The sequence below is a fragment of the Hippoglossus hippoglossus genome, chromosome 19, assembly GCF_009819705.1.
Source record: "Hippoglossus hippoglossus isolate fHipHip1 chromosome 19, fHipHip1.pri, whole genome shotgun sequence".
NCBI classification, from domain to species: Eukaryota; Metazoa; Chordata; class Actinopteri; order Pleuronectiformes; family Pleuronectidae; genus Hippoglossus; species Hippoglossus hippoglossus.
The window spans coordinates 5,568,691-5,584,691 of NC_047169.1; the positions used below are offsets into that span (position 1 = coordinate 5,568,691).

The 16,001-nt window shown below is 43.7% G+C and overlaps 1 protein-coding gene across 3 annotated transcripts; it reads right to left on the reverse strand.

Annotated features, from left to right (window-relative positions):
- Positions 1 to 13: 13 nt before the first annotated feature.
- Positions 14 to 15,785, reverse strand: LOC117752440 (MAGUK p55 subfamily member 3-like). 3 transcript variants are annotated; one of them, XM_034569733.1, is made up of 20 exons: positions 15,520 to 15,778; positions 8,997 to 9,148; positions 8,453 to 8,571; positions 8,147 to 8,224; positions 7,935 to 8,015; positions 7,383 to 7,520; positions 7,017 to 7,098; positions 6,493 to 6,578; positions 6,321 to 6,395; positions 5,444 to 5,640; positions 5,292 to 5,356; positions 4,698 to 4,715; positions 4,072 to 4,113; positions 2,920 to 2,985; positions 2,556 to 2,714; positions 2,178 to 2,258; positions 1,952 to 2,045; positions 1,658 to 1,766; positions 806 to 925; positions 14 to 667 (listed from the first exon to the last, which is right to left on the reverse strand). In XM_034569733.1, exons 2-20 carry the CDS (start codon positions 9,031 to 9,033, stop codon positions 491 to 493), a joined length of 1,824 nt encoding a protein of 607 aa, XP_034425624.1. In that variant the 5' UTR covers positions 9,034 to 9,148; positions 15,520 to 15,778; the 3' UTR covers positions 14 to 490. The 3 variants fall into 3 exon arrangements, with proteins under 3 accessions (XP_034425624.1, XP_034425625.1, XP_034425626.1); XM_034569734.1 differs by lacking the exon at positions 2,920 to 2,985 and having other exon boundaries at positions 15,520 to 15,785; XM_034569735.1 differs by lacking the exons at positions 2,920 to 2,985; positions 4,072 to 4,113.
- Positions 15,786 to 16,001: the final 216 nt, after the last annotated feature.

Here is a 16,001-nt window from a genome sequence, read left to right on the forward strand (position 1 = left end):
TGCCAACAGGAAACATGTTCAACACACTTCTTGTTTAATTCAGTCACATCAGGTAACAGCACAGTTCACCGTGTTCAATATGGCACTTCACATTATAGCTGCTACAATAGACGTTTTTTGTCTTGAACACACAACAGCAGATTCTTGCTTTAGGAACTTTTTCCTGCATGCATGTACTTCCTGCCTGTCGGAGCTGTTCTACTGCCACTGTACAACATAGATATACAGTATGTTCACCTGCACTGTACCTGTGTCATTACCTGCAGTGATCAATCTAATCAGAGCCACAAGATGTTCATACTGATGAAAGAAAACAGCTTTCAGTGATCGCTGGTGTTCGGTTATGACTCAGCTCATTAACCTGTATCTGTGGAATGGTTATGGCAGCAAACACTGGATCACTCCAGCTCTCGGAGCCTCCTCAGGCAGTTTTCCGTCCTCGCAGTGTTTCACGGTTTGAATATGAAGCAGCCGACCGTAGCTGAGCAGACTAGCTCCTGACCCAGGACACAGGCACCCACTGAGGCTCCATCTGCACCCTCTCCAGTACGGCCTGGAGCTCTGCTAAGGCACTGACTGGGTCCTCTTTCACCAAAACATAGTCCATCCAATGGCCGTAGCTCTCTTCCATCTCCTCCGCCGACTGCTTTATTTCCTGTATATCGTCCTCCTACTCAGCAAGAGGAGAGAGACGTGGATTCAGGGCAGCTTTTAAAATGATACCGCACTCTTCAGAGCATATTCTTTCATGTAAGGCTGCAGTCTAGGTATACAAGTGTTCTGTGAGCAGTTTTATGTGACTCACCGTGACGCCTAAGCTGAGAGAGGAACAGGAGCCGAGCGGTTTCCTTTGACTCTCTTGGACGCGAGGTCGCACAAAGATGACGTACGGTTTGAAGTCAGCAGCACGGAGAGTCTTCAGTGCCTGAATGTGAGGGAGGAAAAAAACACCCATTGATTTTAGCAGAATATGAGATACTAACAAAACAAGAGGCAACATCTACTGTACAGTTTAAAAGTTTTGTTTTCGGTTTACTCTCAGCTTGTAAAACCATAGTTAACAAAATCTTTAAACATTGGCTGTGCATTCAAACCATAGACAATATAAACATGAACACGTCTCCTCTTCCTCCCACTATCTAGAAATTAAGCCATAATATCCCAGATTCGCATTTGGAGGCGGAGTTTGCGCTGTAGCCATCATAGGAAGCAGCTGTGGTATCAAGGTCCCGCTGATAAACTCGCTCGACCAATCGAAAGTCAGTTTCAGCTGTCAATCATGATGTTTCACCCCCCACAGCACTGGCATTTACTTTTGACTTTCTAGTTTGCTCCATGTCCAATCTGCTAACATGCAGGAAGCCGGGTTTATGCTTTGACTTCACTTTTGAGGAGCTGTCATGTCCGTCCATCTTTATTTTCAGTCTGATTCAAACCAGAGGTGCGGAAGAAAAGACTGACAGTGTGACATCTTTTTAATAGAGACAGATACAATGAGCTGCTGTAAACTCAGTGTATGTGACCATCTATGATCCTGACAAATGAGGGGATGAGACACTATACTCCACATTCTATGTATATATTCTCTCTCCAGTACAAGTCACCGAAACAAGTCTTAAAAACTGCAGCTGTTTGAGTGTAGAACGTTGGGACTGACCTCTGGTTGCACGTCCACCAGACAGACTTTGTTTTGATCCAAAACTCTATGGATGGACTCCAAACTGGTGCCGTACAAATTATCTTTGTACTCCCCGTATTCAATAAACCTGCAGAAACATGAATTAGAAAGAAAGAAAACAAAGAGCAATCTGGTAACAGCAAGTAATTACAAATCCTGCATCAGTTAATCAGTTTCTGCTTGAGCGGCTTAATTGTTAAATATAAAAACAAACCATTTGGTTTATTTGCTTTATTTACAAGATTTTTTTTAAATTCAGTGTCTGATACTTACTTGCCGTTCTGGATGTCGGCCTCGAACGCTGCTTTAGAAATGAAGTGGTACTCCAGTCCTTCTCTCTCGTGACCCTTCCTGGCTCGAGTGGTGTCTCGTGTTGGAACACAGGCGGCAGGAGAACAGTGTGGGGGGGGAGAGGATTACTCAACGTGTGTGTTTGAGTGCACATGATTAAGTAACGTGTGAATCGTGATGATTTCATGATCCATGCATTTATACTCACGAGGCACGGCCAAACCGTAGCGTCGAGGGTTCTCAGCTATCACCTTCTGCTTGAGTTCGGAGATCCGAGCTCCCAGGGAACCTGTGAGCAGACAAGTAACAGGAGAGACTTGTATAGTCTGGTCACGTGCCAGGAATATACATACAAGCATATTAACAATATATCACTTAACCGTCATGTCTGGTCTAACTTTAAAGGAGAAACATTATGCTTCAAAATTTTAATTTGTGTTATTACTTGAAAAGTTTAAGGTTCAGAAAACATCACTTTCCTCAGACTATCAGGAGCCGTGTTTTCTGTGTTTACTTTGGGCTTTTCATTTTTTCTCCTTTGATAACAATGTAACCGAGCCCCCCCCCCCCCCATCAGCAGACCCACCTATCAGTACTATAAGGCGCGGCCTGTCACCGGGGCGGGGCAGGTATTGTGTCACTTCTTCATAAATCAGGAAATCGGTGTGATTGGCATCTGGAGTGTGAGCTTCACTGGCTGATCCATGACGCTCTTTCCGGAGGCGGAGGCTCCTGCGCAGACTGGCTGTGGTCAAACACGCACAGAGGTGAGATGGACAAACATCTGGACACACGCTCGTCTAAAACGTCACACTGACACTAAGACAACTTTACATTGAGAAACATAATTCAAGAAACATGTCACACTCCCTGATTAAAAATTCAAATCCTGAGCCATAGATAACACAACACAGCAACTGAACACCACCAGAAGAAATCAGTAAGAGTACCTGAGTAAAAATCCCATGAGAAAGCATGGCCACAGAAGGGAGGGGCTGCCTTACTCTTGGGAGAAACTACAGCTTTCATCATTAGACCATTTATTCAACCAGCCTCTGTAAAGACGACGTGAAGCCATGCATGCTGCATCCGACTCTTCACCAAACACAAGCCAAGCACCTTGAGCACGTAGCGTGAGGAAGAGCGTGTGGAGCACAATGAGATAAATGAGATGACACTGTGAGGAGCTTCGGTGGTTTTAGCGTCGTGCACGAAAAGTCGCTGCCACAAGTGTCTGTTGAGCTTCTTAGTGAAAATAGTACGAGAGAGCTCAACGCACTGCAAATTAAGAAAACAACTTTGTAAAGTTATTGCAGTCTGAAGGAACTTCACAAAGCATTGAACTACAGCCAGGTGCATCACTGTTTTCGGTCCCCTGGAGACATTTCTGTTGTTGTTTTCACAATTTGCAGCGTGTTTCTGTATTTGCAGGTGTGTTTTGCAACGCATGTGTTGTAAAATTGATGAAGTTGTCTTAATTACAGCTGATAAATGATTTACTGTTTGGTGGAGGTATACAACCACGGCTTTGCTCAAAGCTGTAGCATTAACATTGAACAAGGAATGAGTTAAATGTGCACCTTACTGAATAAGTAACTGTGCATGGATGTTGGACATATAACTGTCCCCTCTGTAGCCTCTTTATGGCCCCTGATCCTGGACCTGCCACTGAACGCAACCATTTGAAACATAAACAAACTGAAATGAACAATATTCAGAAAAACACATCTGAAGTGAAGCTGTGCATCAGATTAAATCTGCACGATTGAAAAATGATGCAAAGATGAGGTGAAGGTCAGACTGGCTGTGGCAGCGGTCACTTTAAGCCTGATGATTAACAAACTGCTGAGATTGGAACTGGGCTGAGAGGACGACCGTGGATCAGATCAGCTGTGGTGAACAAACTTTCTTGTCACGTTGGAAGTTTCTTTTGACCCCTGACTCTCAAAAATCAAAACCAAACACAAAGCGAAGGACAACAACAACAACACCTCAGGAATGGTTGGCAGCTTCTAAAAGAAGGGATGGGTTAGCACACACAGATTTGGCAGAGATGCGATGCGGCAGTGATCAGTAGAAACTCACTGATTGGGCCTCCTCACCTATGTCCTTTCCATTCAGAGAACCCTCACTGCCACAGTCTTCTGTGGGACGGCAAGCAGGAAGAGAAGACAGGGTAAGAGCGGGGAGGGACAGCTCCACGTGGAGGGAACTTTCATGTCAGGACACAGCAGGTTAGGACTCAGATTGACAAGATGGGGGGGGGGGGGGGGAGTTGTTGAAGGCAACAAAACAGGCAAAGTACAGCGACAAAATAAAGTTCACAAGAATCGATAAGTTTGGGAAAATTCATCCACAAAAACATGAGCTACTTTCAGACATGAACTGAACAAGTTAAATGTGTGACGGTTCCAGTTTCTCTAATGTGACGATTTGCAGATTTGTTTTTACTGTCGGGGGGGAAGATGTGTCCTCTGTCTTCAGCTGCTTTCACACATGCACTGAGCTCAAGAACATTTTCCTAATAATTTATGTAGCGGCCTTACAGGAGAACGCAAATTTCCGAGTCATTTGCTCCAGATATTTTCAGGGAACCTTTCCTAACAGCCACTTTGTCAAATGTCCTGAAAATGTCCAAGTGAGCCCATGTGAGAAAACAGCAGAAGAATGTCCTTTTCATGTCTGAGAACAGCGATGCGGTCGGACCACTGACGTCTCGTTCACGTACCTCTCTCAGTACGATCATCTGAGGGCAGCAATGCGAGGGATAACACACAGAGTCACTGTGTTACAGAACATTACAGCCACTGTTCTGAGTTCTTAGTTCTCATGGTTATGAAGTGCACAGTCTCAAATTTGATTATAAAACTTTCCAAATGTCACATCTGATTTTCATCTGTACTTTGAAATCCCTTACAAACTTATCGAAGGTTACTTGTATGTTAATTGAAGAAAGTCTATACAAGATAAAGGCCATTGCACTAAAGAAATGTTTTGCATTCACCTGAGATGAGAGCTTTAGTTTGTGAAAGTTAGAGACACAAGGAAAGAACTTGGACGTTACCACCGTCCGTCGTTTTTCAGACCACTTTGTTTCATTTTACTTTTTTAAAAATTGGATTAAGGATTGAAACGATGGATTCGTTTTTTATTTTTTAGATTAACCTCAGATCCCCTGTTCTCGTACATAATCTCTCTTTCTGTGTCTCCTTACTTAGATTAGATGTGACCTGCATTACGAGCTGTATCTGTGGATCTAAGCTTCTCCTACATATAAGGTTAGAGGAGTTCATCGTGATTAAAGGGGGGAAGCAAGGCTCACATGTCGAAGGTTTCAGGGACACAGGAGACGGAAAGGAACCCATTTTCATTCTGTATCTGAGACGCCTGAGAAGAAGAAAATAAAAAGATTCATTATTGATCCGTTAAAAGGTGAGAAGTTATTTATTTGATGGATGATTTGACGAAGGCTACCTCTCCTGGAACTGTGTGGAGGGGATGAGGGCGGCACGCAGGTTACAGTCGCCCACTCTCTTGGCCTGCCACCAGGTGGCGTCCTCGTGGCTCACCACCTGAAGAATGTCTCCCCTCTGAAAAGGAAGTCCTGCCTCTTGACACGGTGTGGCCCTGTCCTCGAAGGGAGTGTAGTCAAACAAAGCCCGGAGGTAGACCTGCAGGAGTAGTGGGACATTTTTTACTTTTAACGCCATGACAGCTCCTCAAAAGTGAAGCCAAATCATCTTAATTGCCCCCTGGTGGCTGGCTGTAGTATATGTCATTAACCAAGCCAAATTACTTCTTTAATAGGATATTTTGCTGCATTTTTGTATAACAAGAGGAGGTAAAGCATCATCATCTATCGTTAAATAAAAGCTATTGAGTTCCCATAGAAAGATATTATGTGTTAGTGAGTTTCACAGATGATGCTTTGTTTGACAGTGCCAGGCTAGCTGTTGATGCTAAGCTAACTGACTGCTGACTGCAATCTTCTACTGAACGCAAACGAGGGGGGCACATCTTCTGATTTAGAACATGCAGGCAGTAATTGATGGCTAGAAACACCACAATGCAGTCGTATGCCTCCACCAACCAGTTCAGTTTTAGTCTAAAGGTTTTTCCAGAATCATATGAGGTCACTGTGACCTTTGACCTCTGAAATCTAATCAGTTAATACGTGAGTCTAAGTGAACATTTGACCTGAATTTGAACTAATTCCCTCCAGTCGTTCTTGAGATATCGTGTTCACAACGATTGAGGGGTCATAGAAATTTGACATTTTCCCAGTTTTTGGTGGAGGAGTTAAAGTTACTGAACAAACCAGCTTGAGTAAATTGAGTCAGAAAGTCCTCACCCTGCTTTCCCTCAGTATGTCTTCCTCTGCAACAGCCGGGATGATTTTGAGCGTGATGGAGCCTTGTGACTGCGACTGGTGAAAAACATCACAGCAGCTCCGTCATCCACAGGAATCATCAGAGTCTGAACTAGTACGACGCTACGGGGAAAAGTGTATTTTGATCTTTTACCAGAATCTGACTTATTTCATCCGGCCTCTTGTGGGTTATCAGGTTCCCGTTGACCTCGCGAAGCTCATCCCCGACATGCACGAGACCTGGAAACACACACACGACACACAACCACCAAACAAAAGGAGAATCCCAGTGTGTTTATTAGAATTATTTTTAAAGTTGAGGCTTAGATATGAACAAAAAAGGACAAATATTCAGTTGGTATAAAATTAATAGCATCTCCATGGCAACAAGCAGGAGCAACTCCTGTTTGTAATCTCAAAATATGCAATCTCGTGGTTCTAATCTCAGGGATTTGATCTCTTTTGACAGTTCATGTGGTTACACAACGTAATCCCCCCCACTTCTCTGTCAGGGTATCAGTGGTGATAAAGAGTTTCACACGTACAGCAGGAGTCCGATTATTTTCTGGCACTTTGCTGCTGCAGTCAGGCCCTTGTTCACATTTTTATTCAGAGACAACAAAGGAAGAACACATCTGACACTTGAGTTGTGATATTTGACGCCGTTGGTCGTCTCACCGCTGCGGTCGGCTGCTCCTCCCCTCAGGATTCTGGCCACGATCACGGCGCCCGTCGCATCGTCTCTCCGAATCGTCGCTCCCTGGTAGAAAAGAGGACAAATCAGATTTCCAAACACAGATCTAATCTTCAGTCCACTGCGCCGACACAGTCCTCGGACAGGCCAGAGGAAGGTGGCTGGAAGAGTCAATATCCTGTTAAGAGTAAATACACAAACTCTTGTGCGAGTGGAGTTTTTGATACTCGTCTATATAATTCTGTGGTTAAATCCTTCATTATGTATGTTTGTTGCTGTTAAGTCTCTGACACCACAAATCTATAAAAGGTGTTGTGTTGTCATGTCTTCAGATCTGAGGAGACTCTCACCAGAGGCTCCTTGTTCTTCACCAGCCGGACGATCTTCACCGACTCCTCGTCCAGGTCGTCATCCAGATCCTCCGGCAGCGGCGGCAGCACCGGGTCAAAGTTCTTCTGGGCCACCGTGTCGTGAGCTGACAGCACGGCCTGCATGAACAATGCAGCCACATGCAAAGATTTAAAAAAAAGCCTGAATGACGATGCTTATAAAGAAAGAGAGAAAACACGATAAACTTAAGAAAAACTCACAAACAATTCAAAAAAGGAGGAATAACATCTTCACTGGCTACTTCTACAAATGAGTGTTCAGATTTCAGAGCCGTCACTTCTCCTCACTGCCCAGAAACCCAACAACTTGAACATAATCACATGACAAGTGCAGTTAGGACGTGTTGGGGCAGGAGGCTCAGACAGATCCGATGCTGCTGTTATGTAATAGACGATCAACTTAGAGCAAAGTCAGGGGCAACTCAGGGTGACGGGTTTGAGAGGGGATTGGCATTCAAGAAATCGAGCCCCAGAGGGAACGAGAGTCTGGGCTGAAATAGAAACTGTCGGTACCTTGAGGTGAGGCGTGCTCAGCAGGAGAAGCAGCTCCCTCTCGTCTTCCTCCAGGGGGCCGTTCTGGAGCTCCTCAGCCAGCTGATGATGAGGAGAATCACTGACATTTTAAAACAAAGTCCCACATCTCATAATGAGTTACTTTAGAAATGTGTATTAGTATTAAATCACAATAGTATTCGATATTCAGATTTGGTTCAGATTGCACCTACGTCCTCTGCCAGACAGGAGGCGCTGTGCAGGACTGGAGTGGGGTTCTGTTTCTCGTACAGCTTCAGTTTTTCATGGATCTGTGACGGAGCAACAAACATCAGCAACGTCCAGTATTTTCCTTATTAAGTGCACATTAAGTTACATTTATGTTTATTATGGTTAATTTACTCTATAAAAAACCTACTTTAAGTTCGGGTAGAACGTTCTGATACTGTTGCTGCTCTAGTTTCTTTGTTGCACAAGAAATCACAAACACCACATATGTCAAAAGTCCCATTTCCTCCGATAGAGTATATCAGCTTTACCGTCATGAGGTAACCGAGGCTTTTCTCACTGAAGACGTCTTTGAGGAAGACGAGGTCCTCTTTGTGTTTGGCACCCGGGTGGAGCTGAGAGGTGAGCAGGGCCAGGGTCTCATGCAGCCCTGCAGTCAATCATAGAAACCAGGAGTCGTGTGTTGTGTTCAAGGACTCAAAATAGGGGCTGCACTTGATACTGACAAGAAGCTTTTTGATTATTACAAATGCAGTAATAAAAAAGATGCAGCGAGCCACAACGGATTAAAGCAGGGCGATAAAACGAAAGCAGTTATCGCAATATAATTTTCCTCAATAGTAATCTAACAAACGTTCTATATATATTGATATACTGCTTATGCAAGAAAAGAAAAGAAATTTACCTCAGGTTTTGGCTGTGACACCATTTAGGAACAGGAATAGCAACATTCTTGAAATATTATCTAAACTCCAGTGATGTTTTGTTTGATGCTATAGGATGTGCATGATTTATAAGTGAGTATAAAGCATCAGAGAGAATGAAGAAGTAGTTTGAGCGTATGTGAGGCTGTACCTGTGCTTGTAGACACGATGGGCATGGCTTCAATCATTCAGAGGAGGGTGCAGAGGGGGGAGAACAGGGGGGGGGGAGGAAAAACAAAGCAGGCGAGGCCTCTTTAACTCTCTTCTCTTCTCGTTGGCCTCCGAGGAAAATCACCAGCACAACTGGGGATAGAAAAAAAAAACACCCACATTAGGGAAGAGGCTTGGAATTTAGATTTTACCCTCAGGAATATGTTTTGTTTTGCAAAGAACAAGAGTCTATGGTTCTTTTTATTTGTAATGTACTGTGGGATTAAATCTGAGACACATATTTCTGCAGATATTTAAAAAAAGATACAAAGTGGAAAGACGATAGAAGCAAAAATCTGATCTCTAGTGATGCTACTAAAGAGAAAAAACCTTTACGACAAACTAGAGGTGAGGAAAAAAAACATCATCCATCTCCTTTAATCATTCCTTCTTCCAAATTAATATAAAATGTAAATACATTTTCAAAAAGAGCATCCGACCAGCCACAACCTGACAGTGATGAATCAACCCATTACTGCGCTGATAGAATAATTAATAGCTGCTCTCATTACTGAGTCTCGCAGCGTTAATTTCACTTCATACCGAGCGGCAGTCAGACGAGAGGAGACGGAGACGGACCACTCTTCTCCTATAGCATCCTTCAGATCGGCTGTCACCATGGCAACGTCATAGCGGTAGTAATGGCTTCCTTTTGTGTACAACTCAAGAGTCTCGCTGATGATGCATTTCATTATCGCGCTGTTGTTGTGTCACATTGAAGCATGTGGCTTCACATCATTTACACTAACTCACAGCATTACATCATTGTGAGTCTATGAATAAGAATTTAAAAGCAAAACGCAGAATCTGATATTATAACTGTCCAACTACTGTGGGTTTTCCTGCACGTCTGCCAGTAGAAAGTCGCTGGGTGCACTGGTTAGATCATCATCCACATTCTTAATTAACAGCTGCACATGCCCGCTTGCTTTATACCTGCTTTAACCTTGAACCAGCGACTGGAACGAGTGGCTGTGTAGGTGGCTCGGGGGGGCCGAGACCCCAGCACCAACACACATCTGTGGGAGGGTCGCAGCGATAAGATGCCAGTTGAACTTACAGCAGCGCATATGTGTGTGTGTGTGCATGTGTGGGCTTGATCGTGCACACTCATGTGCAGGCTGAGGGGCATTCATGAGAGCAGTTATTCATCACATCCAATTTCAACCAGCAAAACAGCATTAACTCTATCGAGGTACACGGAGCAGAGCCGGATTAAGGTTGTTTGAAATCCACGATTAAATCCAGTCAAAGGTCCAGAACACTCCAGCATTAGTTAAACAGAACAGTCGGGGGGGGGGGGGGCGTTGTTTTTACTTCAGTGATGCGTTGGTCTGTATCTAGACCTTCATTGCAAAGCTTCACAGAGGAAAGCTCTTCAATCAACTCTCGCCAACAATAAAATTATATCAATATAAACCAATTTCCAAAAACAGTCCAGGCTCATCGTCTCCATGGTTGTAGTCAAAAAGAGCTCAGGCTGCCTGTTAAATTGACAAAACATCCATGAAGTCAATTATCATGTCATCCATCTTTACCTACAATCTATAGCTGTGTCTAAAATCAGGGGCTGTATCCCTGAGAAGCTGCATTTGAAGACAGAGGTGGGATTAGGTCCCATTTAGAAGCCCTCGCTCAAATGCAGCCAACAAACCCCTAACCTGGACCCAGCAACCAGTTAGCTTAGCTTAGCATGAAGACTTAAAACAAACGAGAAACAGCTAGTTCCAAAAAAGGAGGTTTTGTGTGTTTTTCTGCTGCACCTCAGTAAATACACACATTATGACAGACGACACCAGCGACACCAGTGATTTGTAATCACACATCTTGTCTCTGTGTGATCACTGGAGCGTGTCATGACCTTTGACCTCTCCCTGTGAGCGACCCTCAATCGGGCATTGATCATAATTCCCCCAGATTGATTCCATCTAATGCTTCCCCGCCATCAGGGTGTAAAAAAAAAAAATCCATTCTGCACATTATCAGACACACACACTCTGCCGAGCTGGTTTATAACTGAACGAGCCGAGCGGCTAATATCTACACGTTTGTTTCTCTGTCAGTGGAACAACCATGAACCTTAGTGGACAAACAGATTATCAGCAAAGGAAAGTTACTTTAAAATCTACGTACCAATCCCATATCATGTCTTTAAAGTAGATTAGTTTGATCCAGATAAAACTGCACATTTCTTTTCCCGGAAATCACTTCTACTCCGCCGCTCGCTCCAAAACAGCAGCTGCACTGTATCGTCCCCATTTTTAGAGCAGCAAAGAAGAAGTCATTTCCGATTTTGTAGCGTTACACTTCGGAAATATTTCATGCAGGAAAGCCGCACAAGTAAAGCAGCGACGTGTATTATATGCAAGTCTTCAGTTTCGAGGGGCGTTTAATCATTTCGGTTCTTTTCTTGTTGACTAGATCATAAAAGAAGTTCTATGTTTTTTATTTCTGAGTGTATTTGCGTTTCAATTCTGAGCCAGTAACTGTTAGAACAGCATTGGCCATTACGTCTGTAATGGCCAATACACAAAATCTGGTTATCGGAACATCTCTACTATAAAACTGAATTAATATATAGCCTCTATATATGTTGGGGAGAGAATAAACAACATTTTCTGGTGTTCAAGGGAAAGTCTGTTTTATTTTCGGAGCATCACATGACCACCATGACCTCCGGCGTGTGTTTCCCTGCCGTCATCCAACCGCGGTCTTCTCTGCACACTTGGCCCAAGTTCCTGACCTTTCCCTCCATCTCCTCTGCCCTCCATCCGACTCACTCTCTCTAATCACAAGAGGCTGAGCGCAGATTAAACATCCTTCTGGGTCCCCCCCCCCTCCCTCTCTCTCGCTCTCACTCAACGACTCTTTGGTCTAAATACTTGAGGTTCCCACTGGCCATATGGTGGTATTATGCGGCTCCCTTGATTTAAGACGGCCTTTCTCGCTGCTGTGTGCATCACAGAGGATTTCAGTGAACACAATGGTGCCGATAAGAAAGAACTGGTGGATTAGAAGAGAGGCTGAAGAGCAGTGAGGATGGAGCGGAGCTGAAGAAGTAGCTCGGGTCTTTTCAGCGTCGCCTCTATAAACGAACAGACTGATATTTTTTAGCAAGAAGAACTCCATGAAGCCCGAAGCAATTAAATGATTAGATGGTTTGTAGAAAATCAATTAGGAACAATTTTAATAACTGATTTATCGTGTTAAGTAATCTATAAAGACATTTAAATATGTGAAGGTTCCAGCTTCTCTGACGTGATGATTAGCAGATTTTTCTCTATATCATAAAATGAATTAAGGTAATTAAACTTTCTAACTGTCGGGGGAAGATGTGTCCTCTGTTTTTAGCACTGAAGTTCGGGTATTTTCTTTTCCAGAGAAGCTGTGTGTGAGAACGTGAATGTCCGAGTCAGTTGTTCCGGACGTTTTCCGAATCTTTTCCCTTCAGCCCCTTTATAGTAACATGTGACGTCTCTCTGCCTCTTCGTCGTTTATCCTCCCAATACCTGAGGATCGTGACAAAATTATTCATCCTAAACCAGGCACTGACACACGCTACAGACAAGCACGGGACCTTATACACGAACCTTATGTCGCTGTCCATGCTACACACGCTACACACGCTACACACACACAGACACACACACACTGCACCTGTTTACCAGACTCATTTGCTGTTGGACGGGTCCCGAGGGGGAGACTGAGAGGGGTGAGGTCGCCATCACGCTGCTGACGCCATCTGCCCACCACTCTGCGGGTGTGTGTGTGTGTGTGTGTGTGTGTGTGTGTTGTGTGTCCACCCACCACCAATGATGCCACCCACATGGCTGATCTGACATGTTTGGATATGACAAATTTCATTCCAATATCCGCATGGGAAAAAAATTAAAAAAAGTTGCCTGCTGTACATTTTGCCGCAGAATTACAATCTAATCCTGTAGCAACTCCACAAAAGATTTATGTCCCTCAATCCAAAAATCAAATGCTTTCTCTTCCCTGTGAGAATTATAAACAACAGCACGTCTGCATTTCAAATAGGATGATTTGGTCTTTAAAAGCCTTGTTTTGCTCAACAAAAAGTCAGATTAAAACTAGAATGGCTCATACCTCCGACAGTCCCCTTATGAAACCACATTTAAATTCACTACATCCAGGTTTTTATTTAGATACCAGTCTCCTTAAAATGTTTTCTTTTTAATCAAGATCCATGAATTATTCTCTGAGAAAATGTTGAAAAAAACGTTCTGTCATACGATGTTAAAGAAACTTAAAAAAAAATCCTGGAACGACCCCCTGATCCAGATTTGCATTAAAATCCTGCCTGATCCAAGTTTCATGCTAATCTGTAATCCAGTAGTTCCTGTTTGATCAAACTATCAAACAAAAACCCGACGTCTCTCCACAAGATTTTCAGCAGCCAAACAGGTTTGAGGGTCAGAGGAGGACGTTGACATGTCGGCTGATAAAGAGCCATCGTGTCTGGTCCACAGCCAAACTTTTACTGATGTGAACTCCCACCGAGCCACAGTGGTCGGAGTAAATGCACCGAGCCACAGGGAGGAAGAGGGGACATGGCTGGTGGATGGATTACGAGACAACGGGATGCTGAGGAAAAAACAAACAAACACACGCCCACTTGATAAGAGCAAGACGCCCGGACTGAACGAGACAAGTCTTCATGTCGTTTCTTTACATTTTGTTCCACATTCATGTAGTTTTGTGTTTCTTCACGGTCATTTAACATCTCTTTGACTTTGGGTTTCATCTCTTTATAGACTTTTAACGTCTCTGTGTTGTCATGTTTCATCCATGTAGTTGTTTTTACCTTCTTGTGGGTCAGCCTTTTTTCATTTCTCTGGTCTTTTTGCATCTCATTGGGTTTATTTCTGCATCTCTTCGAGTCTTTTTTGCATCTCTCTGGTCTCTTTGCATCTCTCTGTGGTCTCTTTGCATCTCTCTCTGGTCTCTTTGCATCTCTCTCTGGTCTCTTTGCATCCCTCTGGTCTCTTTGCATCTCTCTGTGGTCTCTTTGCATCTCTCTCTGGTCTCTTTGCATCTCTCTCTGGTCTCTTTGCATCTCTGTGTGGTCTCTTTGCATCCCTTTGGTCTCTTTGCATCCCTCTGGCCTCTTTGCATCTCTCTGTGGTCTCTTTGCATCCCTTTGGTCTCTTTGCATCCCTCCAGTCTCTTTGCATCCCTTTGGTCTCTTTGCATCTCTCTGCAGTTGTTTTGTGTCTCTTTGAGCCATTTTTGCATCTCTCTGCTGTAATTTTGCATCTTTCTGCTGTCTTTTTTGCGTCTTGCATCAAACAAACGGCATCAAGAACCAACGACAAACCACCTGCCCACAAACAAGGCCCTCTTCCTAATCAGTGCATCTGTTTGACTCACAGAAGTCAATCTTTAAAGCAACATGTTACTAAAAATGAGTCTCGAGTGTCCCTCTGTCTTCTGGCTGGGTTTAAACACACGTTATCCCTCGAGTCTGTGTTTACTAAAACTACGGTGCGTAACCCTGACCTTCACTGGCTCTGCTGCTCCTCCTCGGAGCCACGAAGCCATAAAACAGAGCCTGTGCTGTCCTGCAGCGAAGCGTGACCGAGCTGCAGGCCTGTCCTGTGAACCCACCGCTCACTGAGGTCACCAGACACTGAGCTGTGTTCATACTGATCACTTTTATTTACAACATTTATTAAGCATTTAATGAGCCCATACGGCCTAGAAGACGGTGCACGACCACATGCATCCTCCTCCTCTATCTGTCATTAATATGCAGCACAGTCACATGGAAACGAAAAAGCCTGAGAAACACGTGCACTTCTGCACAAAGTAGAACAAGTCTGGTTCTTGCTCGACTCATCCTACAGTTTATATGTAATCCAGCGAACAACAGACAGATGAACAAACAAAGACATAACACATTTATTCTAGTTTAACTTGCAGGAATGAATCAATTGAGAAAATAGTTGCCCATTATTTTCCTGTTGATCCACCAATCATTGCTGTTCTAATCCCAAATTGAGGATTTTCTGTTTAATCTCAACATCCAGGATTCTGTCCAACAAACATTAGAAGTTTGTCTTTATGACCACGAGATTTATTTTGATAAAACCGAATGTGGCTTCACTTCAGACTCACACATCCCCCTTTTCTTTACAACATCCAAGGATGCTTTAAACCCACACAGTCTGTAAGATGCTGCACGACCACACACACACACACCCTCTGTCCCAGTGTGATGTTGTGTTGTTGTTGGTCACATGCAAACCTTCATTCACATGTCAGTGATCCACATGGGTTCAACACACGTGGAAACAAAAAGCCTGAGAAACACGTGGATTCCTGCACAAGGCTGATGGAGAGTAAATACACACACACACACACACACAAACACACACACACACACACACACACACACACACACACACACACACACACAGAAGGACCATCATCACCCTCACCTTGTGGAGGCTCCTCTTGTGTTTCCCTCTGTTGTCTCCAGACCAGACACTCAACCCTCCTCCTCCTCTCTCTCTCTCTCTCTCTCTCCTCTTTTCTCTCCCTCTTTTCTTTTCTCTGTCTCCAGCTTTTATTCCTCCGCTCAGTCCAGTCTCTTTATCTGTCCATCTATTTATCTATCTATTTATTTATCTATCTATCGCTCAGTGAACCTCCCCTTCCCCCTCTGTCAGTCAGCTCTCTCCCTCTTTCTCTCTTTCTCTCCCTCCGTGCTGCCTTCAAGTGCTGCTCATAAAAACTGGACTTTTTTTATTTACACAAGTACCTTTAACAAAGCGATTTTACAAAGTCATACCATCGTTGAACTTTTATTCTATTTTAATAGTTATTGTTTTATACACATTTCTATCTATTTTGTTTGTATTATTTTTCTGTTTCAACCCATTTCTACTTTTTCATACAGATTTAAACCTTTTGCCTCTTT

Coding starts and splice junctions, on each gene's coding strand:
- LOC117752440 (XM_034569733.1), bottom strand. CDS start 9,033: ATGATTGAAGCCATGCCCATCGTGTCTACAAGCACAG. Junction 8,016..8,146: donor CCTCCTGTCTGGCAGAGGAC/GTAGGTGCAATC, acceptor CCTCATCATCAG/CTGGCTGAGGAGCTCCAGAA. Junction 2,259..2,555: donor GCGCCTTATAGTACTGATAG/GTGGGTCTGCTG, acceptor GTCTGCTCACAG/GTTCCCTGGGAGCTCGGATC.